The following is a 24990-nucleotide window of genomic DNA, read 5'->3' as shown; positions in this document are numbered from 1 at the left end:
TAAAACAATAACAGAATAGTCAACTTGGTATAGTGGTATTCATAGTGGTTTGAATATTTGTACCGTATCGGCAGAAAATACAACAACTATAGTTTGGTGAATTAATACTTTCTGATAAATCACATTGTGAGTCTTGCAAATGACCCTGATTAAGGCTGACTGCTGTTATTTTAAGTATCAGTAGTTTGCGAGCCTCTCAGCAGAACAGAATTTTCAAAATGTTGACAATACCTAATACTCAGTCTTGGCGTTTTCTTCTTTTCAGAGAGATTGTTGATAATACAGGCAAAGAAAATGGTATTGATCTAATAATGGGTGATAGGACCTACCACTTAATTGCCGAGTCTCCTGAGGATGCAAGGTATGAAAATCATTTGGCCTTTTTCTTTTCTCGTCTTTTTTTTTCTCGTCTTTTTTTTTCTCATCTTTTTTTTTTCTCGTCTTTTTTTTTTTTCTCGTCTCTTTTTCTTTTTAACCTCTATGCCATTCTGACTTGTGCTTGTCATTAATTTGTCTGCCCAGTCACAAAATATTCAGGCTGTGTTAAACACGTTGCATTTAACACTTTTTTTGAAAGGCCTGCTGAGGAGAAAATCTTGTGGCAGAACATTCCTGGGAAGAGTCAGACTGCCAATGAGAATTTGCCTAGAACTTGGCTGTTACCCATACATTACTAGCAACTTTCTGAAATACAGTATGTCTGTAGAGAGGCAGTTGTCAGCCATTGATGCATTGTGCATAACCTTGCTGTGTTTAGCTGCGTAGATTAAATCAATATTTAAGACCCTGTAATCTGCCTGAAATAAAGTACTGTTCTTTAGGGTTGGGATCTGTTTGCCTAAGGAGAGCCTAAATTTTTTTCAGATAAAATTTGTAATGTGGTCACTGGATTTTAGGGTGAAAGCATGTTCATGAATAAGAAGAGCATGCAACAGAGTGTCTCCCTTTCTGCTGATTTAAAAAGGGTTTTGCTTTTGTTGCTAAAGGATCCATATCATACTGTAGGGGGAGGCTGGTAGGTGAGGAGCAAGCTTGACTTGTCAGATCCATTGTAGTGCATCTTTTTAAAAAAAAAAAAAATCCCCACACTACAGTTCATGTGAGATAATAATATGCTTGCCCATAAAAATCAAGTATTTAAATAACGCGAACTTAGTAATCAAAGCTTATTATCCACTGCCTTACTGCCCCAAGGCCAGAATACAGGATGCCTATGTCAACATTACTTGAGCTAGTTTTGCTCTGAAGCCTTGAAAGTTGCTTCGTATTCTGTTCTTTTTAAAGGTGTAATACCTTTCTATATCACAGGATCCTGAGCATAAATTTAGCAATGCTTACAGTGCAGAATCATTCTTCATTTTTTAGGCATCCTTAAAATTACCCTTGAAATAAGTATGAGCCTTCCAGTACTCATTGTTAAGATTCTTGTGTGATGTGAGTATATTTTAAAATGGCGGCTTAGCTAAAGTCTCTTCCATTAGACTTGTGTACATGCCCTAGGGACCAATAAGAAATTGTCAACATAAAGACTTCTCTGTTGTCATGCACCTCTCATTTTTTTTCTTAAACGTGGAGGAGGAGACACTATACACTGTTGTTGTGTGTAGTACACATAACACACCATCCAGATTAAATACTTTTTACCAGTGTATTTCATGTTTCTTTTTTTCTCAGTCATCCCAGAAAACTTTCATGAGGGGATGTGTCAGGATTTGCAGATGGGCTTAAGTCAAAGCGTTGTTAAAGTTTCGCATTGTTAAAAGTAAAGTACAAAATAATTGGACTGTGTTGGTTCTGCATCTGCTATTGAAAAAAAAATACTTTGTACATGGGCTAGATCATGATCTGAGGTTGCTTTTTTGTTCAAATGACGGGAAAAAGCAAGAGAAACCTGACCCCCCCCCCCAGAAGAGGAATTACTATTTTGATCGTGGAAATGTATTTGAGGAAAGAAGTAATGCTTCACTGGGCAGCCATTGCTGAGGGTTTATTCCTTTCAAACCCGTAGTCTGTCTTCTTCCCTGTTCCTGGGTTCTAGGACTCAGCCGAAAACCAAAGGAGGCCCTGAGAGGGAAGAAAGCAAAAGGAGAGTAAAATCTGCCTTTGTCTTTTGCAAAGTGCCGTGATTAATTTCTTTTCATTGTTTACACAAAGATTACATGAAACTCTGAAAACTCTGAATTGTTCTTTAAAGTCAATAATAATAAATTGTTGCTAACTGTGCATACAGTGCTATGAAGTCTTCTTTTGTTTTTAAATAGAAGATTGACATTTAGATATATTTGCAATTCCTGAGCCCAAAACGGGAAGCTGAATTTAATTTGTGGGAATCTTTTGGTAGATGAGGTTTAGTTTTCTTCAGCTGATGGCTCCTTCTCTTTAGATGTCCCTTCCCTCCTTTGGAGGGGTTTTCTGTGACGTCATCTTACATCCAGCAAAGTAAGTGTTAAGCACAGCCTCTCTGTGGGTATCTCTGAGTCTTAACAAAAGAATCGGAACTAAATAAGTTCTCCTTTATTGTCAGGTGCTCTAAACCTTCGGTTTAGTTCATGCTTTGCATTTTTTCTAATGAAAGCATAAGCTGCTAGAAAGGGTTTAGGATATGGCAGCGAGGGTACTGTTTGACAGACTACACAGGTTTTCGCAAGCTATTTTGGCAGTTTGCTTTCCAGATACCTACATTATGGGCAACAGCTGGCTTCTGACTGCTGGAGTTAAGGAGACAGCACTTCGGTGTCATAGGCTTAAATTCCATGACTATAAGCACTTGCAGAAAAGATAGCTTTATATTTAAAGCAGGTAGTTTTGCATTTGTTTCCTCAACCTGGTTGGTGGTGGAGAAGCCTCTGCAGAAAAGTGAGGAGTCTGTTTTGAAGGCTGGGCTTTTGAGCCCTTTGAAAACTTGGCCCCAGGTAGTTTTCATTAGAATGGCAAATTTGTATCTCAAAGACTGGCATTCAGGAACCTGCCCAACAGGCCAAGCTCTGCCCTCACATTTCAGTGGGATTGCTTAGAGCAGTTGAGCTTTATCATATACAAGTGCCAAGAGGGTAGAGATTTCCCAGAAGCAGAAGGTGTGGTTGGAATTAAATCCTTCTGCAATTGCTGCTCAGCACTAGGGGCCAAAGGACTGGAAACCTCTCTGCCAGTTTTCCTGTTGTGGATACATACAAGGCTACTGGAGTGGCACAGATTGGCTCTGGTTCAACTTCACTGGTCCTTCCAGCAGCTGGATGTTCCAATGCTCCATAGGGAACAAAAAAATATAGAGGTATTTGCTTGGGGTTTTTATTTTTTTTCCCCTCTCAGTTGTGCTTCTACAGAGGACTTGACGGACTCAGGTGGTCTTTGCAGAAGTATCGTTGTAAGAAACTATCACCAGTCATGCTATCAGTGCAGCAGAATTTATAATCTGAAGGTTGAGTTTCTCATTAAAGGCTTTCTGTGTAGCTAGTATTTTTTTCCAGATATAATGTGTGGAATGTGTTATAAATACTCTCTAAGCACTCAGATGTTTCAGTGTGCTTGCTGCCAGTTTTTCAGAGACTCCACTTTTTGTATAAGGTATTTGTCTTTAGGAAGAAGGGTATGACCTGAGCTTGGATGGGAGATCTGGAGGGGCTTGTTTGTACCCAGTATTACTTGAACTGACATAAAGCCTTACTGCTTTTATGCATATTGACAAAAGGAATCTTAAGCAATTTCAAAAACCTGCAGAACCTGCTAGATCTCTGCAGAACAAAGGTGACAAAAGGCTTGTGCAGAAGCAACATTTTACTTACGCTGCTGCCTTTCTCTCCACAGCCAGTGGTTTAGTGTACTGAGTCAAGTCCATGCGTCCACAGAGCAAGAGATCCGAGAGATGCATGATGAGCAGGCAAATCCACAGAATGCTGTGGTAAGTCTAAATCTGAAGAACTTTTCAAAGCAAATATTTTGTAGAAAACAAGGAGCACTGTGGTGGCCACAGCTTCTGGAAAGTCACAACCTAGGTTTCCTCAAATGCGGTAATAGCTGTGACACTGGCTAAAGGCTCCATGTCCTTGACCCTGTAGCTATACAAGAGGAGAGTCTGACTTCTGATTCCTCTCCTGTCATTCACCTTGATGAAAAATGAGTGTTGTTTTGGGGACTGTTTTTTTTTCTGGTCCAGTTCCCTATCACACCACAATGTATGCTTGAGTTTGAAGTTTTGCAAAGATAGAGTTAATGAGCAAATTAAAAACCCAAGAGTAGAAAAATTGAGATTTCTCTGGTCCTGCATTTATCATTCTGTACAACGTACACTGGGAATTAATGAGATAAATTTGGACCCTAATATCAAGCAAAGGGAAATAAAAACTTCTGCTTAATGGCTTCAGAAGTTTGTTCTGAGAGGATGCCATTTATATTGGGATGGCACTTTTAGGTGAAAAATTCAAGCAGGTTTGGAAGCATAGAAAAATAAGAGCAGTTTTTGAGCTGCCTCCAGCTTAACTAGAGATAGTCTTTTACTGGATCTGTTTATCTGATCATCTTAGTTTTCCCCTCAGCAGTTTTAATGGTTAAGAGAAACTGATGCCCAAATCTGCAGTTCATTTTGCTTGATCAAAGCTGCTGCTCCTTTCACCTGTCTCTGAGAGGAGTACTGTGAGTAACGTAATATTAAATGTCTTCCTCCTCTTCTTGTCGGATATTTGTTTATAGGGTACACTCGATGTAGGACTAATTGATTCTGTCTGTGCAGCTGACAATCCAGACAGGTAAGTCAGAACCATGCCTGGTGACTTTCTTTTTCTCCTTTCTCTAGCCAAAATTGGATGCTTTATACTTTAGTCTCTGTATTCTACTGACTAACCTTGCATTAAAGTGATTCACTATTGTCTCCCTTTCAATAGTACTAAACACCACATGTTAAAACACGGTATAGGAATGGCAGTGGTTTTTGTGGGGGCTTCACTAACTTCCCCGACACTGCTTCATATATGAACTGTTCATCTACTAAAGTAATCCAAAAGTAGAAGACTGTATATTTCTTTATATAAGTAATGCTCATGAAAAATGGCAGCTTATTTTTGAGTCCTTTAGCAATACAGTAGGCAAAAAAATTCATTTTAACATTTTTCTGTTCAGCTTGGCATGCAAGAATGTTATATTCTACAGGGATGAGAATTATTTCCCAGAATAAAAGTGTCTTATAACAAAAAAGACAATGCAGCATAAAAAATAACCATCAGGATATTCTTAGTTATAACCATCAGGATATTCTTAGTTCTTGAACAAGTAACAGTGTTTGGGGGGATAAAAAGTAATCTGGGTTCAGGCTATGACGCTGGTTATCAGGTTACTGGCTGTGAGGTATTATTTGTAGTGTAGGAGTTCATTCCAGTCGCCTCATTGCACATGTGCGAAACAGCTGGGTTTAAGTTACTGGTTTGTCCTTGGCCTGCCAAGACACTGATACCACAAGTAAGTGTGATGATAAGCCCAGGATTCCTAAACAATATAACACAAATGTCCAGAGCTTTCAAAATGTTAAGTTAGAAACGCATTTCTCCTGTAAGCATTTTTGAGACAGATTTTTTTTTTCTTTTTTTTTTTTTTTTTTTTTTAGTTCTCTGAGTCTAAATCAGTGATGGAAGGTTTTTCAGTTAGGAAACAAATTTGACTAATTGACTGACTTCGATTATTTTTATCTTGACACACATGAACCCACTATTGCAAGCTCAAAGGAGAGAAGCTGAGCAGAGAGCCCTTTGAGGCTGTATTCAGAAAGAATCCCAAGAACGGGGTTTCTGTTATTTTCCTAAACTGGGGAGGAGGCGAGGGACGCCTGGAACGTTGGCCACTGTTGATCATAACCTCCTGTTTGATAGCTTTATCTACCTTAGCTTATACCTTAGTGCTCTCCTTTTTCAGTTCTCTTACTACAGCTATAGCTTCTGTCCTGTATATCACATTATCCACCTTTCTAGAGCGTGCTTCGTGTAGCTCAGTCTAAAGCTACCTCCTCTTCACACATTTTAAAAAATGGTCAACAAAATTCTTCAGTTCACATGCCCACTTGTTTCCTCATCCACCACTCTTCCTGAATAACATAGCTCTTCAGCACCACAGTGAGTGTGACCAAAAGGTTGGATTCTGATCACTGCCTTACCCCCTTCTGTGCACTGGTGAGCACGAGCTGTAGGTAACTCTTAGATAACTTTTAAGATAACTTACACACTTCTCGTGTTACTTGATTTACTGTAACCTCCCTTCACACAGTTTTCTAATTTTTCCTCCTGATCATTTTATTGACTTTTTTCTTTATCCTGTCATCCATCTAGCTTTTACATGGCACACACTGTTTTTGGAGAATGGCATCATATTGGGGTGAACCTCTCCATCCCCATAAACAATTTTTTGATTGGTTCTAATTTCTACCCAGTTACCTTCTTGCAAGCACTGTAAAGGGAAGGCCTGTGAGCTTCTCGTGCATGGGGTGGCCCAGACTGCATCTTTCCCATTTTCTACATCTGATACAGTTCTTAAAAACTGTGTGTGTTCCAGGATGAAAAAATTAATGGTAAAGGGTTAAAGCAAGTGTTTGTAGGCTGAAAAACCTGCCTCTCTAATCCAGAGAGCCATCAGCACAGTTCACTTGGGCTAGTTCTTCATGCTTCAGTGAATCCCAAGGTAGGGTTGGGTAAAAGCCAGACTCTCATTAAAAATAGATTGTACTCTCTGCAAATTGGGTTGCACTACATTAAAAAATAAAAGAATCCGTGTTCACATGCTGCTTCGCTATAGACCTTTGTAAATTGTAGCTGGGTTCAGCTAATGTATCTGCTGAAGCAGACATTCTAAAATAGATCTGACCCTGAAATAGAGTTCTGATTCACATCCAAAGCTGATTAAAGATTGGAGGTTTTTCTCACCCTAGATTTATTTCGAGACAGGACAAGTTGCAATTTAATGTAAACTTTCCCACCATTCAGAGCCCTAACATTTTGGTGTGAATCCAACCTAACTGAGTCTTTCCAAATGCTTAATTTTTTCTTTAGGTTTAGTGGTGTTGAAATAAATGCTTTAGAGGTGGAAGTATTTGTCTGAATAGAAAATGCAAACAACGGAGAGTGTTTATGGTTATGGTGAGTGAGGTAAACAGTACATATGTTGATTGTAAAGGCTTTTTCAACCTTTATTTATTTTCATAGGCCCAATTCATTTGTGATCATCACTGCTAATCGTGTTCTTCACTGTAATGCTGACACTCCTGAAGAGATGCATCACTGGATAACCCTGCTGCAAAGGTCGAAGGGGGACACTAGAGTGGAGGGACAAGAATTCATTGTGAGGGGTAAGAACTGAGTGGGGCAGTACCAAAGTAATTAACATCCATGAATCTTCGAAGAGATTGTTCCCACAATACTATCTGGGTAATATGCTAGCATGGCATGGCAGTCTTGGAGCCTCATCTTTGTATGGTGGTGTTTACTCACAGATTAATACAGCTGTAATTATCCTCCTGCTATGCCATGTAAGAAAACACTGTAATGATGACAAAAGCATTTTTGTAAGTTGACAAAATAATTTTTCCAGGTAAACACCAAAGTTGAAAAGTTTTCATATTAATTTTATTATATCTTCATTTCATTGTTTGGCAATTTTACCCAAGTTGTTTAATATGTGGGCTAAACAATTCACATCATATTTTTGTTGTTGTTGAAAGTATACAACTAACTTTTAACACCCTAATTTTGTCCAACTCTTTAAAAAAAAAAAGTGTGATTCAAATTGTGACTTTAACAGGGTGGCTACACAAGGAAGTAAAGAACAATCCAAAGATGTCCTCATTGAAACTAAAGAAGCGTTGGTTTGTTTTGACGCACAATTCTTTGGACTACTACAAAAGTTCGGAGAAAAATGCTTTGAAATTGGGCACGCTGGTCCTGAACAGCCTCTGCTCAGTGGTCCCACCTGATGAAAAAATCTTCAAAGAGACAGGTAATTGTTTGCTTTTGTTCAAATATGCTTTCAGTTGCCTTCTGTCCTAGTAATGTAACAAATGGTGCATAAGAACATTTTAAACGGATTATTATGATTGCAGTTTGATGAACAAATCGAGTTCCTAATTCACTGAGGCATCTTACAGGGAATTACTGGGCAAAGAACAGAGGTAATGATGTATACAGGAGTAAATCATGCTCTCGCCAACAGTCAAGTTATTGTAGACTCACACTGCTGCTAAGTTAGCATGAACACTTACGCTTACACATCAAAGACCTGGGAAAAGACACATGGGACATGGGTAGCGCTCTCCTCATACATTATTTTATGTGCTGAGGAACTGTGAGGACTAACATTGGTGGAGCCAATATAGGGAGATGTAGAGTAAGAGTCCAGTTTGTGCTAACCTACATACTACATCTGAGTCAGCTCTCCTGTGCATTTTCAAAACTGGTTTTCAACTCGGCATTGGCCATTTGCAAATGAGACGCAACTGTTGACAGCCCTACATAATCTCATTGGGGTCATTGACACTTCAAAGAGGCTTTCGCTAGTGAAAGATGAAATAGATTTTCTTTAATTGAATCTGCATCATAAAAAGCCTATACACTGATGCAGAGAGAGAAACCGAACTGAAATGCTCTTCCTGTCATAGTTGCCATTTCATTGGTATGAAATTAATGACTGTTTTACAGAAGAGGTAGTTCATGCGTTATACGTGTTTGTATGTGTGCCACAGACGATGAAAGACTCTCGCATACAAAGCAAGACTGTCTCAGATTTTCCTGTTACAGACAGGACTGGAGAAGTAGGGCCCACAAGCCACAGGTAGCTAACAGTGTTCCATAGTGTTGTCTTATGGTCACTTTTACTAAGATTACTGGACAAAATGGGAGGCTGCATGATGGTGGCTGTACTCAGAGATTACTCCTAGGCTTGTTTAAAGGAGAGATCCTCCTTTAATACCATAGTATCTATATTGTGATACTTAATTACTTGTATGCCTTCTTAGTTCCTGAAAAACTGCCACCATGATCCAGAATGCAGCACTCAAGGGCTGATGGGACTACAGCTGTTTTCAGATAGAAGTTGGGGCAGATACAGCTTCTATGATTAATAATTTTTACTGTTGTGCTAGGTTATTGGAATGTAACTGTATATGGACGCAAACATTGCTACCGTCTCTATACAAAATTGCTTAATGAGGCGACCCGCTGGTCAAGTGCCATCCAGAATGTGATTGACACAAAAGCGCCAATCGATACTCCAACTCAGCAACTTATTCAGGATATTAAGGTAGGCACAAACAGGAGGGCGTGGGGTGGGAAAGAATGGTTGCTTCAATATTTGAAATCAGTCTCTTTTTTGTGTTGGCTTTGCCTTATGGGGTAAAAAAGCAGAAAATGTGCGTTTTAATCACACAGTGACATAGACTGAAATTGTGGAACCTGAATGTATTCACTGACCTGATAAAGGAATTTCTATCTAAACAGTAAAACAGCAAAATATGTAGTGCAACTTGGAGGGCAAGAGGGAAAACTTTTTTCCATGAAAACAGTAACGAGTTTTACTGGTTTGTGTAACTTGACCGAAGTTGCTACAGCAGGCAGTAGAGCAGTGTGGAGGTTTATGAGTTAGCAGACCTGTTTGGCTATGTCCTCAGTGAGCAGCACACTAGGATGTGGACTAGACAGCTCCTGCAGGTTGTTTTTTTTTTTCATTATGCTGCATTTCTTGTTCTGTGATAGCACAAGCTAAACCTCTCGTGTCTCTGCGTGATGAGAAACATGTTCAATTAATGCTTACTGCTTTATGGTCCTGTTGAAGGCATTGCATGCATAGCCAGAGAAGGTATTTCTGGAGATTTTGCTAATCTGTTTTCAGGAGACAGGATGATGATTCTCAGAAGAGATCAAACAAAAAAAAAAAAGTATCAGGTCTTAAATTCCAAGACTACGAAGGCTGGTCTTCAGAGCAGTAGAAATGTGTGGAAGTTCAGGATTGGTAGAAGACAGCGGTCACACATCTGTCAAACTTGGCCTAAGAAAGAACAGTATTTAGATGTCAGAGTAGGTGCATCAGGTTTACAGCAGCAGTTTGTCTGGACTGTTTTGTTATGGTAGCTCCTGTAGATTCTAACTGAAAAGGCCAATTAGTTATGCTGGAGAAATATTTTTAAATAAAACTTGAATACAGTTGACTTAATTCCAGTTATGAAATACTGGAGTAAAAATGATTGTAAAATGAAAACGTACTTCAAAAAATTTAATGAAAACTACATTTTTGTCTCCTGTAGCTCTGCTGTGGTTTGTTTTTTACGGCACAGATGAAGTAAGCTTATGCAAGGCCTGAGGTTAGCAGATACTGGGCATTTGTAGCCCGCAGAGTGCCACGGGAGCCACAGCACCCACAGCTGGATTTAGCACCAAATAGTGTTGGTAACACTGATGACTAATTTTTTCCACAGCCAACCTAAAGGCACAAAGCATTGCATTATTGTTAATCCTGGACCCCAAATCCTGCTTTTTTCTTACCCCAATAGGAAAACTGCTTGAATGCTGATGTGGTTGAACAGATATATAAGAGAAACCCTATCCTCCGCTACACTCATCATCCGTTGCACTCGCCACTACTGCCACTGCCATATGGGGACATCAATCTAAACTGTAAGTTTTTCAGTCATAGAAACACTTTACTTTATGAAAGACTAAACCAGAGGATGGGAGTTTTTAGTCAATGGACTATAGTGAACTAATGGTAGGTGAAATATATTTTTATGATACAAATAGACATGTTTTCCTGTTCTCTTTCGGGAGGTAGAGGATAGCAGTTTGTCTAGCATAGAGCCATGGGCTTGTGGTGCCCCTGCAGGGGTGTTACAGAAGGGAAGGTTGCTATTGCTGCTGTAATACAAGTTCGTTGGCCTCACCACCGCAGTTAAGACCACCGAATTTGAAAAACCTTGCACTGAAATGAGCAACTAAACCCAATTCATTTAGTCTCCTTGAATCATATTCTCCTTCTCAAATTATTATTGCTTCCTACCTTATGAGGGGAGCTGCAGCAGCCACAACTTCCAATTAACAACAAGTGTAAGTTTCATCAGTTGTGATGGGAAGCATTATTTATGTGAAACCATATTTGAGTGGACATTATTCTAAAAAGTAATGGGTCATTTACTCCTGAAACAGGTGTAATCATGTCTTTTAATATCCTTGGCTCAATCACTAACTGAGAAGTCTGTTTTGAATGAATGGTTCAGAGCTATTGATGGTTGTGAAATTGGTGTCCTTAAATGGATTTGCTTATCTTATTTTGCAACTGCGTAGTAAACAAGATATGACTCAGATCAGAAGTTTCATCCTTGGGAGGAGGGTGGGAGGTCACAATTGATTAAAAGCTAAGGTATTTCAGGTAAGGCTTCCTGATAACTCAAGTGATATCCTTCTGCTCAAATGACAAGGAAAAGGAAAATCCTAGCAGAAACCTTTCCCTTCTTTTCCCCCTCTTCCTCCTCCTGTACAGTGCCAAGGGACAGTTCTGATCTTCTCGGCACTTGAGCTGGTTGTCCCATGCAGGAGTGCAGCATGGTTGCTCTCTATTCCCCGTGGACAGGAACGGCTAGGGCCCTCTGAGGCAGAAGTCTTGCCAAAGTCTTCCCATACTAAATGTAGCTCCACAGGTGGACTGATGCTCAGTTATTGCCTTGACTGGTAGTTGAGTTCTAGTTATTTTCTGTAATAGTGTAATGTCAGGTTAGAAACTTAGTATTCATAGCATACATCTGTACTGGTTTGTGCTGTGATGGTTTCAGACATCAGAGCAATCTCTTCCATCTCTTGAACCCAAGAACTGCATGGTGCTTTTAAGTAGATTGTGAAAGTTGTTAGCCCGTGCTGAATAGCCTTTAGTACAAAAACAATCACCACCTTTCTCAGCACTCAAAAAGCAAGTTGCAGTTTCATGGCAATGATTTAGTTTAGTAGTATTGTTTGGGTTGAAGTGAAATGCTACTGCTGTAGACAAAAGTGATGCCATGTATCTTTGTCACTTTCTGTCATGCAGTCATGCTTTACCTCACTTACGATCTGATTAGATTTTCACTTTCTTGTGACAGTGAAAAGTGATAGACACTTCAGCAGCGTGGATTGCTCTGGAAGGAAGGTTCTCCATCAAAAAAACTCAGATCAAGCAAGATAACACATTTTGAGTTATGTTGTCAGAAAATGTCAAAATGGGATTTCATTAAATTTGGATCAAATCTCAATAGCAAAATAGCTCATAAAACGAGTTCACATCATACGTTTGAAATGGAAAATATCCATTCTAATATCCTGCATAATAAGGGTCACAGAATAGCATTAAGCAATTCCTACGTTAAGCCTGAGTGCTTTCTCCTTCATATCTCAGTCTAAGCACCATTCTCCCTATTTTTCTTTTGTAGTGCTGCAAGACAAAGGATACACAACTCTGCAGGATGAAGCCATCAAGATATTTAATTCTTTACAGCAGCTGGAGTCTATGTCTGATCCCATCCCTATAATCCAAGGTATCCTCCAAACAGGACACGATTTACGACCTCTTCGAGATGAGCTCTACTGTCAGCTCATCAAGCAGACCAATAAAGTGCCTAACCCTGGGAGCGTGGGGAACCTGTATAGCTGGCAGATACTCACCTGCATGAGTTGCACATTTCTGCCGAGTCGCAGCATCCTCAAATACCTTAAGTTCCATCTCAAAAGGTGAGAAGCTTTGAACTACTAGAGCAAGAAAAGAAGTTTCTTCACTCACTGTTTTCTTCCCCACAACTTGTAACAGTGTTTAAACATCTTGAAGTGAGACTTGGAAGATGCATTCTCTTAGTGAACTGGTTATGCCAAACAATGAACCTAAAAACAATGTTGTAAGAAAAGCGTGTATGTGTTGATCTAGGTGGAATTATTCTCATTTGAAGAATCAAGCAAAATCCCACTAAACTGAATACATAATTTGTTAACGTTGACCAATGCAGGGGCTTTCTGTGATTGTATAAAGTTGCTTAAGTGACTTGCAGCCAGTACCCCCAGGTCCCATTCTCAACTGTCCAACCTGTTAAAAAGTCTTACCTTAGTTTGGTGAGGTATGCATCATGCACATAAAAGCACATTAGAATGTTTAAAGATGTCTTTGAGGTAGAAATGACTGTTTGCAAATCTAATTTTAAGACATTAGTGACCATTAAAAAAATTAAAGAAATCCTTTTTGACAGTTCAGCACTAACCAGAATGTGGAGTTAGTTCCTCTTGCTGTGATGCAGCAGAAGAATGCAAAGAGTGTGTCATTAGACCACTAACAACAAACTGTTCTCAATCATGTAAAAGTCATGTCTGTGTGTGTACTAGAGCATGGACTTTGTAAATCACTTTGCTAAATGTAATTATTTTATAAATATTTGTAAAATGCTTCTATTGAAGATATACCTTTCAGCCAAAGTAAGATTAGTGAAACACATCAGTCACTTTATGTAACTGTTAAAATGAAAAAAACCCAGCATTGATTCACTTTCTCAATTTAAATCAGTTCATAAACTGGTCTCCCAGATAAAAAAATTGCAGCTGACACAAAATTTGTAGGTTGGTTTCAATATTACAGGTGCATAGTCATCTTGCAGCATTGCTGTAATCCTGCAGCAATCTTTTTATGCCTTGTAGATCACGAATCACTGTACTTCTTCACATAAATGAAACCTTAGTAGCTCTAAGAAGCTGGTATTTTATCACTGGAAATATTATAGAAACACTCTGTGCTGAAAGCTACCTGAATTCAACAGTTTTCAATAATTAAGACCTGAGTTCATTAAAGTTGTTAGTGAATACTCATAATACTGACTGCTGAACAGTAAGGTCTAGAGAGAATCTTCAAGAAAATCAGGAACAGGAATCAAGTATCCTAAGTGACACTACCACAAAACTGAACAGTCAAGAATATGTTTTATTGCTTTTTTTCTGAAGTACCTTCGTGCAGTTTTGTGGATGTTGAATGGAAATTCAACAACTGTTGTTGCCAAAAAGGGGAGTTGATTACAGAAGATTTTTATAGTTATCTTGCTGTCAAATCTGAGCCATTACAAGGTTCTGGTAGTTAATGCTATAAAGGTAGTTCAGTTTTTGCTTTCCATTAGGTTTGTAGAACAAAATGATGAACGCGTATAAGTTGTCCCACAGTAACTCACAAGTTGGTACACTTTCCTTGGCAGTGAAGATAAACCTTAAATAGCTTACTGGATACATAAGTAGTTTCAGGAAAAAAATCCATTTTCAAATAAGTAAGCTTTCTATTTCACAGACGGGCAGCTTAAAGTAATAATATTTATCTCACAGGGTTCGTGACCAGTTTCCAGGAACTGAAATGGAGAAATATGCACTTTTTACTTACGAATCTCTGAAGAAAACCAAATGCAGAGAGTTTGTGCCATCGCGGGATGAAATCGAAGCTCTCATCGGCAGGCAGGAAATGACATCCACAGTTTATTGCCATGGTGGGGGCTCCTGTAAGATTACAATCAACTCACACACTACAGCCGGAGAGGTGAGAAGTGGAGACAGAACGGCCTTGGCACAAAATCAGCCTGTCCCTTTACGTGCCAGTTCCAGCCAGTAGTAGCGTTAAACTTTGGAAGCGCTAGGGATTTCCCTACCGGTCCCCCCTTTCAGGGGAGGGAAAGCTTACAGAGCTGTTCCTCCAACACCCCAGTGCGTTCTGAAGAAATCCCTGCTATAAAAACTGTCTTTATTCTTTAGAGGATTACCTAACTATAGTTCCCTCTTAGAGGAAAAATTACAGGAAAGACTAAGCGGTTCAGTAGAGGCGTTACTGGAATGACTTCAGCAGATATTGGTCTTTTTGAGAATCAAGTTGCTTCCTAAAGCTGGAAGGCTCTTGCTGAGTTGGTGAAATACAGGGGTTATATCTGGCCAGGTGATAGCACACGCATATTCTAAAAGAATCAGCATTATTTAGTATAAAAATTAAAGTGGAATTTGACAACAATTAATACTGATGATGAGAACATGATAGCAACATTCTTATTCTCATGTAAAACCTAGCTCTGAATTTTCTTCTAATTATTTGACTTACTCTGTGGTGCTGCTTTTCCATTCTATGGTTTTCTCATGGTTTTTCATTAGGTGGTTGAAAAGTTAATTCGTGGCTTGGCCATGGAGGATAGCAGAAATATGTTTGCTTTGTTTGAATACAATGGAACTACTGATAAAGCAATTGAAAGCAGAACCATTGTGGCTGATGTCTTGGCAAAGTTTGAAAAGTGAGTGCGCCTCTCCTTCTCTCTCACCACTCTAATAAGTAGCAATTAAATAAATTTCCAATGTCAATAATGCTGAATTTTCTCTTTCTCTTGCTTGTTTGCGATGATGCAGCTGAATTACACACATGGCCGTTTCTGGAACAAAAGCATCTTTATTTTTTTTCTTAAAGGAATTAACGAGCCACCTATTCACTTGTGTTTGGTTTTCCTCTGTCCTGACACCAGTAGAGTAATGTTTCTCACCACTATTTCCACATTTTCTTTTCCAGTAGTACAAATTTTTCCACCATTGTTAGCATTGTGACTGCCCCAGTACTGGGAGAACTGGACTCCAGGCAGTCATTGCCACTCTGACTACCCGTTGCCTAACTTCACGTGGAAGTCACCACAGTGCAGCTCACAACATTTTTCTTACTAGTAAAATTGAAACCACCCATAGCACCGTAGTAAGAAAATGTAATACAAGCCTAAATACCTCTTTGCTATCCTTATGGTATATACATGGCAGTCAGCCTCCTTTACCCACATAATAACGAGGGGGGAAAAAGGAGTGTCTAAAGTGTTGTGCAATTACATTTTATAACAGGACTTTATAATGTTGCTTTTATCAACACCTGACTGAGCCACAAATAAAAGTTTGTTAAGTTTGGCTTGGAAACAGTTGACTGAGAACTGACTCAACATTTGTAAGTCCTTGATTTTGCTGTAGGCCCTAAATACACACACCCACCCCCCATATATATCTATATCTCTCTATATATACATAGATACATATCTCCATATGACATCAGGCAGGTATACTGCTGAAAACAATTAGCTCCTGTCAACAATACCAGATTGATAGCAGGTGTAACAAAGCAAAATTCAGCTGATCCCTTGCTTAGATTCTTGAGGTGTAAATTTAGAAAGGAGTTTGATTTCACAGATCTGCTCTCTCTCTCCCTCTTTATACGCCTGTGCAGGCTTGCTGCCACTGCTGAAGCTGGAGAGGTGCACTGGAAGTTCTACTTCAAGCTCTACTGCTTCCTGGACACAGAAAATGTCCCAAAAGATAGTGTGGAATTTGCCTTTATGTTTGAGCAGGTAAAGAACAAAGGTTCTGTTTTGAGACACTTTTAAGAGGAGGGAAAAAGCAAGAGATCTAGGCAGCACAGATAGAATTTTGATTATGCTTCCGTTTAACTAAATGCACTACTACTCAAGCATCAAGTGCGAAGAAAGCAGTTCAGTGGTCAAAATAGGCCTATCCTGACATAAGTGAAGCACAAATGATTTAGCTAGTGTTACGACTTTTCTTACCTCTGCATTACTTGTGAATTGTTTTATGCGTAGCAGTAAAAAAATTGGATAACTGGGTGCAAGCTGGATAAAAAAGAAAAGGGTAATACGTGCTTTTAATTTTGCTCTTATGAAACCATTTTCTTAAGAAAGTGCAAGAAATAAAGTGAAAAATATGTAATTGGCAAGAAAATTAATGATTAGAGGCCCATGTTGGCAACTGTACAGAACTAATCGAACAATAGCTTTTTCTCTTTTTAAAAACTGATTGGTATTTCATAGGCACCATAGTAAAACAAATCAGTCCGGTCTCAGCAGTAACCATAAGACAGCTATGATGAGCAGAAATCCACTTAATGAATGTGCTGAGCTCAGAATGAGACCATATTGCAAAACATAAAATAAGTGAAATTGATTTATAATGAAAATTAAATGCATCTGCAGTTGGATTTCTATTATACGAAGTCCTGTAGTTGCTCAGAAGCTCTCACTGATGGCATTTATTATTGCTGATTTACCTTCTCCTTTTCTACGATATTGCAAATGGCTAAAAATTCTTCCAGCTTCTTTCAAGTGGGCACCAGAGACAGATAAAGATTTCTGTGTAAGGCTATTTGCAATGCCAAGACACTGATGTTCTGTTGGTAAGCAAGCCCGATGTGATCAAGAACTGACATATTTCAATTTTCATATGTATGAAGCTTTTTCCCCTTCCACAAGATCAGAAACATCTTCACTGTAACAGAGTATTTCTTCCTTGTTCACAGCTTAGGTTTTAAGGCACCATATTACGTCATGAGTCTACCAAAAGTCTCCTTCCAGAGCCTACTACTGTAGCTCAATCCAGAGCTGCTTATTGCTGGCTGAAGGATCTGGGCAATAGATTGCCTTTGTTGGGCTTAGAAACGTTGCCATTCTGACTGTCTGCCTGGTTTTACATTGAGAGGAGTCAGCCAGTTAATGCCTCTGCTTTGGGATGAAGTTTAAACAGTAAGAAGAAAATCCACGAGAGCTCTGCATCAGACATTTTACATTACATTATTGGTTTAAGAGGCAGATTTAGCTGGTTTTCCATATGAACAACTAAAACAAGCACATTCGCTGAAGCAGATTGTTTTCATACAGCATTCTGGGCTGACTGGTGTTTAGCCAAATATTTTATGTCTTGCCAAGACCAAGAGTATTTCAGTTATAAAGCACGGCACATCCAATCCCTACAACTAGTATTACAGCAATACCTTATTGAGGTGACTTATTACATTCTAACATCCGTTCTGTTCTTTTTTTCTAATTGTCTGCTTTTGATTTCTGTCATCGACCTTTTTTAGCCAATAAAGAAAGTTCCCTTTTGTCATCAGTTTCAGTCCTGTAACCTCCATTATTTTAAAGTCTGAATGCTTTAATTCATAAGGCGGTGAAGAAAATCTTTTAGTTCTTCTTTCTCATTAAAAATACTGTCCTTCCATTTCCACAAGACAGCTCTTTCTTCTGCATGTGTCCAATCCCAGGTAAACCAACTTGCATGTTTAAAGGCACATTTTGTCTCCATCCTAATTGTACACCTACATGAAACTAGCTCTTACTTAGATGTGAATTTTCTCTGTGTGTTTACTAAACTGCTTGCAATTCCTGCATCTCCAGACATGAGGCATGTTTGTTTCCTGTACTAGTGTCATATCAAAACAAAACAAAATCCTAGCTGTTGCACATTTCCGAAGGTTTGAACGGGTGTGCAAAGAGCTAGGATTTGAAAGAGTCGTCTTGGTTCAAAATCACATCCCTGATGCTACAGACCACTATAACATATAAACGTTTTACTAACTTTATATGGGATCCATTGAAGATTTACTGTTTTCCCTCAGTGAGGTTTATTACAAAGCTGTCCTAGGGCTTTGCTTGTTTGGCTGGAAACATCAGTTTTCACAGCCAGATTAGTGATAGCAGTAAGCAAAACTAGATATCCGCTTCTTCCAAATGCCCTTGAACATAGATGGCTTCCTCCCAATCATCAGGTGTTTAGATCCTGATTTTCTCCCCTTTAGATTTTATTTTCCTTTTTAGGAATGTAGTTGCTTTTATATATGTGAGTTCACTAAGAGCTGTACTAGTAACAGTAATTCCCGTTTAGCAAGTTCCTCGATTGCCTTGCAGTTCTTCTGGTAAACCCCGTTTTACCCAGTTTAACAAATTTGCCAAGAGATTTACGGCATTTGATTTATTTAATGGATCATTTATTTCAGATCCTGGGTTTGCCTGGCAGTAAATCTACTTCCCGTTTCTCTCTCAGTCCTTTCAAAAACTGGTTTGTACATAAAAAGCTATCTTTTTCCCCTTGATAGGCTCATGAAGCAGTGATTAGAGGACATTATCCTGCTCCCGAAGAAACCCTCCAGGTCCTTGCAGCGTTGCGTCTTCAGTACCTTCAGGGGGATTACACTCTGCATACCACTGTACCAGAAATGGAGGAAGTCTATCCCTTGCAAAAGCTGAAGTCTCGGATTACACAGTCTACCAAAACATTTACTGCCGCAGAGAAGGCTGAGAAGAAACGAGCCAGCTTTCTTGAAGGCACATTGCGGAGGAGTTTTCGCAGCGGCTCTGTCAGCAAACAGAAGGTTGAGGAGGATCAGATGTTAGACATGTGGGTCAAAGAGGAAATCTCAGCTTCCAGGACTAGTATTATTGACAAATGGAAAAAACTCCAGAGGATGAACCAGGAGCAGGCTATGGCAAAGTATATGGCTTTGATTAAGGAATGGCCTGGCTATGGCTCAACACTCTTTGACGTAGAGGTGAGTATGACCTCCTGAACCCTCAAACTACAGTTTATACTGTATAGATAGATGGTGGTTTCATTACAGAGTAGGGAAACCATAAATGCAGTATCACAGTGCTCAAACAGCTGATGTAATAAAGTGTTAGATATTAACAGCATACTCCTGTTAGCAGGCACTGTAGCCATTTAAATCCACTAGTTAACCATAAAATACAGAGGGACAGAATGCTAGCCTGAGGGGTTACAAACAAGTTTAGAAGTGCAAAAGGCTACGTTCAAAGAGGGACAAGCAATATGCGCTTTTTAAAAAATGGTTACAGACAAGAACCTCAACAGCAAGTGGTGTGTGGCTCCCGCTGTTCTCTTTGCTGTTAACCTACGTTTTTCCCTCTAGTGTAAAGAAGGGGGATTCCCACAGGAGTTGTGGCTTGGAGTCAGCGCTGATGCAGTTTCTGTCTACAAGCGTGGGGAAGGAAGGCCTCTGGAGGTGTTTCAGTATGAACATATCTTGTCATTTGGTGCACCGCTTGCCAACACCTACAAGATCGTGGTGGATGAGAGAGAACTGCTTTTTGAAACTAGTGAGGTAAGAGCAAGAAGGAATTTTGTTATTGTGGTCTTCCTGTTCTGATAGCCAGGCTACTTAGTAATTTAAGTAACTGCTGCAAATGTTACAGATTTATTCCAGATCCCTGTAAAGCTAAAGGGAACACACAGTGAGATGGATAGAAGTGCTGAGTATTTTTATTTCTTTAACGAGAAAAGGATTTTGTTGAAAGCTCAACAGTTTTATATTGTTAGCGTCTAAAGAAAATCATTCACGTACTGTTACCCTACTAAGAACTTTGCTCTTTGTACTGTTTTGGCAGGTGGTTGACATTGCAAAGCTGATGAAAGCTTACATCAGTATGATCGTGAAAAAACGCTACAGCACCTCTCGATCAGTGAGTAGTCATGGAAGTCAGGGCAGCTCCAGGTGAAAAGAAAACCAGTTCTGCTGTGCTCTAAATAGAACATATCACTGCTTGGCCTCAAAACGACCTGATGATACTGATCATGTCTGTTGACAAGCTAACAAAGACCCAGAGTTTCCACGGAAAATATCTTCAAACATTGTTTTAGAAAGACCACAGGGTGGGGAGGGGAAAATCAGCTGAAATAGTCACATACTAGAACTGCTGGCTCGTTCAAAACTTTCCAAAGCATTATTATCTTCAGTTGATGTAACAAATGCCTTAAGACTTGATCCACTGCAATACAAGCAGTAATAAGTGCCTTACAATATTAAACCCAACTTGCATTGACCTAAAATTGCTGATGAAAGGCAAGAGGATTTTTTTTGTCCTTCCAGAACACTGAAAACAAAGTTATATTCATCAATTCTGCACTAATCTACTAGCCTGTATACATGTGGGAAGGGGGAGGGAAGAAGAGCAAGGTATATTTTTTTGGAGAGCTGCTGGCAGCCTTCCTGATGGACGCCAACATTTTGTTTCCCCTTGCTTCCATGGATGTGCACATTGTGCATGTGTATTTGAGCTGTCAGTAAAATTTGACTAATTTTATTCTGTATTTCACAAGTCTCTTGAAGCAAAGGGAATAAGTACGTGCAATGGTGTAAACAGTCTTTCTGTACATTTTAATAGTTCAGAGCTATAGTTGTTACAATTGTATGGTTACTTTATAAGCAGTTTTATTAACAAGTAAATTCCAAAATTTTCATACATTGATTTTACTATTGCAAATATGTATTACCGTATAAGTAGCAGAAGGCTGCATTCTGTATCTGCTGTATTATAAAGAGAGATGTAGCTGAGAATATTTATAGCCTACCCTAATATGGAAATACAATTACCAGTTCAGTACTCCATAATGTCAGCTTAAGTTTTTAATGTTTTAATGTTTAAGTTTTTCTTTTAAAGACATCACTCTCGTATTTCTGGCTGGACTCTCCAACCCAGACTGACTGCTAAAGGTCAGCGCCCTTCGGAGTTGACTAGAGAACGCGAAGCTACACAACGGAACTGCTTTAATATAGAGTTCTCTGTTTTACCTGGTTGCCTGATGAAGGTTCTTGACAGTACCCTGTAAATACATTGGGGAATATCAGCTAATAAGAAGTTGATTTTGGACTTTTATTTTTGTACAGAAATACTGTAATATAAGGCAAAACTTTGATCAAAGGTATCTTTTTGTCCACAGCAAAAAAAAAAAAAGAAACCTGAAAAAACTTACTGTTATTAAAAACCTCAGCCTTTAAGGAATCGTGCCTACTTACTAAAAACAGCAACAAAAAAAAGGCCAGCAATAAAGAAAATATGTGATGTGCTCTGTTGTCACTTCATGCTGAGCTGGACTTGCAGCAAAGCCCTAATTTCATCTGTTTCTCAGGAGCCAAGCCAGGAACACAGCGTAGGCTATACATACGCTTTTGCTTGGAAAGTTGCACGTGCTTTGTGTTGTAATGGGGCAAGTTTCCGTCTGTGATCACAGCTACCTCCTTGATCATGTGATACGTGTCAGTTACACCATCAGGATAGAGGGGAAGGACTGCTGAGCAATTCCTCTCCACAAGGAATGTGCAAGTAAAGCTTTCACTATTTGTGTAACCCTGATGTAAGATGGCTTGTTTTCACTAGCCAGCCGCAGCATGGTAGTGCAGCGTGCGCTGCCCTTGTAAGTGTACATAGCCTTTACCGACTGCAAGGCTTGCTGTGAGAAATCCTCCACCTTCCTCCAACTGGCAGATACTTTTAGTCACTCCATCGGTGACACTGCCCCTCAGTCCCTAAAATCTTGCTAAATAACACTACTGATTTCATGTCCCCACCCTCCCAGCAAAGGTGAACTTATCTAAGGAAGACAAAAATGAGAGAACTGTAACTCCAGTACGTATAGCTACACACACACAGAGAGTGCCTGAGACCGCAACATTTCTGCTTTTTTTCCGTATACAAGTTGTTTAGAAAGAACTTGGCTGCCCTTAGCAAGGCATCCTTGGACTGACACAGTTTATACATTTCAGCCAGCGCAGCAGGAGGGTTCAGTTTGTCTCGGTGCAGTTTGTAGACATGCTCAGAGAAGTCCCTGCCACATCATCATCATTAATTGATCCGAAAAACAGGAATAGACAAGGTGACAATCTTGTTCAGGGTCACAGTCTTGAGAAGCTGACACCACTTCTCCCGTCCCAATTCATTTACCTCCTGACTGACTTCTGGATGCTATCAACCATTAGCAGGGATGTTTGCTCTTAGTCAATACACAGAAGTGCCGGTCACTACATCTAAGAACTTCTCTTCATTCATGCCAATTCTACCAACCTGCCATGCGAATCTTTCTTCAATTACTATTGCTGAGGCAAATAAAAGCTTTCATAATTGTTGATACTCAGAAGAAAGAATACACAGCTTGTCAAAATAAATACTGCATACTAGATATACCTGGGTTTGGGAGTGAGAACAGTGTTCCTTAAATTATAACATATTTTAAAATTGATGGAGGAGGTAATCTATTCTTGCAAATTGTTTTGCTTCAGTAGAAGTTTATTCTAAGGATACATGAAATTTCTTGCTAGAGCCAGAAATTCTTTCCTGCCTATGATCTCTTCTGTTACAGCAGCAGTTGAGTGTGTCTGAAGAGAGGAGAGGGTCTTTCATCACAAATCAGGACACATTTTTACTTTTATTCTTGTTTTGAAATAAAGGTTTATGTTTTTGAAAGAACACACATTGTAGACGCTTACCACTACTTATAAAAGGAAGAGTAGATCGGTACTTCTGGATGAGCCATTGTATTGCAACTGCTACACGCTGTAAGTTAAGTGCATCAGAGATCACAAAGAACTGAGTATTAGGCATTAAAAGGTTCTAGGAGAAACGCCATGCCTCGTCCAGTCCCTCTAGAGAGAATGGGAATTTTACTCTATGTGTTGTGGTCTTCAGGACTTGAAACTATCGTATATTTTCTGAGAGAATGAAGAGCAGTCATTCCTGCCCCCTTGCCTGGCTCCCGCCGCTGGGCCACGCAGCTCGCATGGCCCCACTGCCCGTCCCTGCCCTCGGGACCGGTCCCCACTTGGGGGTGCCTAGGGAGATCCACTGCTGCCGGTCACTTACGCTGACCCTGATGAAAACCCTCGGCAGGGCACGGCGGCTTCCCGCGCCCTCTGACTGCGCCTGGTCGAACACAGCCACAGCGAGAAAAGCCCCGGGACCCCACCAGCCAAGCACACTGCAAGAGCACATGCTGGGCAGAAACTATGCAGTCCGGCCTAGGAATAGAGTGGCAGCTGCAATGGAAATACAATTGTGTGTCGTCGTCTTAGCACGCCTCAAAGCTGGCCGTGCCTCAATTCCACCTATGTCCTCAGGCTTCAGTCTAGCACTTTCCCTGTGCCTCATAATACGCATACATCCATTTGTCTGGCTGCCAGAATTCTTAATAAACTTAATTACATGAGTTATGCACAGGAAATGGCTTCACCCAAAAAGTGTTGCATCAGAAACCTAGGTTTCAAGCCCCACATTTCTGAGGCATACAGCAGTAACAGGTACACACAGGTCTGCACCAGTACAAACACCTAACAGACATGCTACAGCATTGCAAGTCGTGCTGGCGTAAGTCCATTCTACAGCAACTCGGGCAGAACAGCAGCAGCTTCTTCAGTGCTGAGAGGCTATTTCTCACAGCACATGCACTCCAGATCATTTACAGCTTTTTGAAGTAAATACAGAAGAGTACTAACCAAATATGATGATGCTGTCTGGAATATAACTAATTCTGCATGGTGCCCAGCCCTAGAAACTCAAGGCATTTCACTCCATCAGATACAGGAATACAGCTACCAGCTGTGCTCTGGCACAACCGTACTTTCACACACACGGCTGCAAGGTGGGCAAGATCGTGGGAACAGGCATTTGCAATTCATTCATGGAACTTTCCATCTACCCCTATTACTTTCAAAACTACCGAGTTATTAATGTTAAGCTAAACTTACATCACAAGCAAACATCTAATAAAGTTTAATCTTGAAGGAATCCAATGAGAATATCTCCCACAACACATCACAACAGTGCAACACATCAAAAACTACACATGCTACAACAGTCAGAGGAAGCAAGCAGAAGAGGGCAGCAGCAGTCCAAAGAAGTGAACTATACTGAGAGAGGTTCTATCTGTAGTGTAATTTTTCCTCCATGTATATATTTTTGCCCACTCCTCCGTCCCAATACATTTTATAAGGAGTAGTTGCGTCATCTTGCAGCCTTCATTTGGTAAGACTACTCAAGCTAAAACTTTTTTTTTTTAAATAAACGTTTCTCAAAAGCATGTTTTCCATTCTCCCTAATCAGCATTTATTACAGTTTAAAGTTCTTTTTAAAAACAAAGGAGGTGGGAATGATACAGTGCTCTAAACACCTTACTGTTGCTTTGTAACAACAGTACTAATACCCTTCTCTTCTGCAAATTGCTTTGTCTCAGGTCCTAAACAGTTAGTTACATCAGAGATATCGTCCTTTCTAATTTAAAGCTGATCTGTCTTTATTATCCATCTAATGCCACACCAACAACTCAAAACGTAGAAATTTATAGTTATACTAGTTCAATGCTATAAAACCTGGATTCAGAAAAGAACAACGCTGCATTTGAGAATGGAACA

At 39.7% G+C, this 24990-nt stretch overlaps 1 protein-coding gene across 1 annotated transcript in view; it reads left to right on the top strand.

Moving 5' to 3' along the window:
* MYO10 (myosin X) overlaps nucleotides 1-23055 on the top strand; it is a 173475-nt gene extending 150420 nt beyond the window's left edge. Inside the window, exons 28-41 of the mRNA XM_087761123.1 lie at nucleotides 266-361; nucleotides 3805-3898; nucleotides 4687-4742; nucleotides 7179-7321; nucleotides 7774-7968; nucleotides 9110-9267; nucleotides 10514-10637; nucleotides 12416-12713; nucleotides 14331-14538; nucleotides 15138-15274; nucleotides 16237-16357; nucleotides 18892-19344; nucleotides 19723-19914; nucleotides 20198-23055. Coding sequence (XP_087617249.1) covers nucleotides 266-361; nucleotides 3805-3898; nucleotides 4687-4742; nucleotides 7179-7321; nucleotides 7774-7968; nucleotides 9110-9267; nucleotides 10514-10637; nucleotides 12416-12713; nucleotides 14331-14538; nucleotides 15138-15274; nucleotides 16237-16357; nucleotides 18892-19344; nucleotides 19723-19914; nucleotides 20198-20308 — 2386 coding nt within the window. The 3' untranslated portion in view covers nucleotides 20309-23055. The remainder of the gene's footprint in view (nucleotides 1-265; nucleotides 362-3804; nucleotides 3899-4686; nucleotides 4743-7178; nucleotides 7322-7773; nucleotides 7969-9109; nucleotides 9268-10513; nucleotides 10638-12415; nucleotides 12714-14330; nucleotides 14539-15137; nucleotides 15275-16236; nucleotides 16358-18891; nucleotides 19345-19722; nucleotides 19915-20197) is intronic.
* Nucleotides 23056-24990: the final 1935 nt, after the last annotated feature.

This window comes from Nipponia nippon, unplaced genomic scaffold (assembly GCF_047370975.1).
Source record: "Nipponia nippon isolate SJK-2023a ecotype South Korea unplaced genomic scaffold, ASM4737097v1 scaffold_1, whole genome shotgun sequence".
NCBI lineage: Eukaryota > Metazoa > Chordata > Aves > Pelecaniformes > Threskiornithidae > Nipponia > Nipponia nippon.
This window is presented reverse-complemented; position numbering and strand designations above follow the sequence as displayed.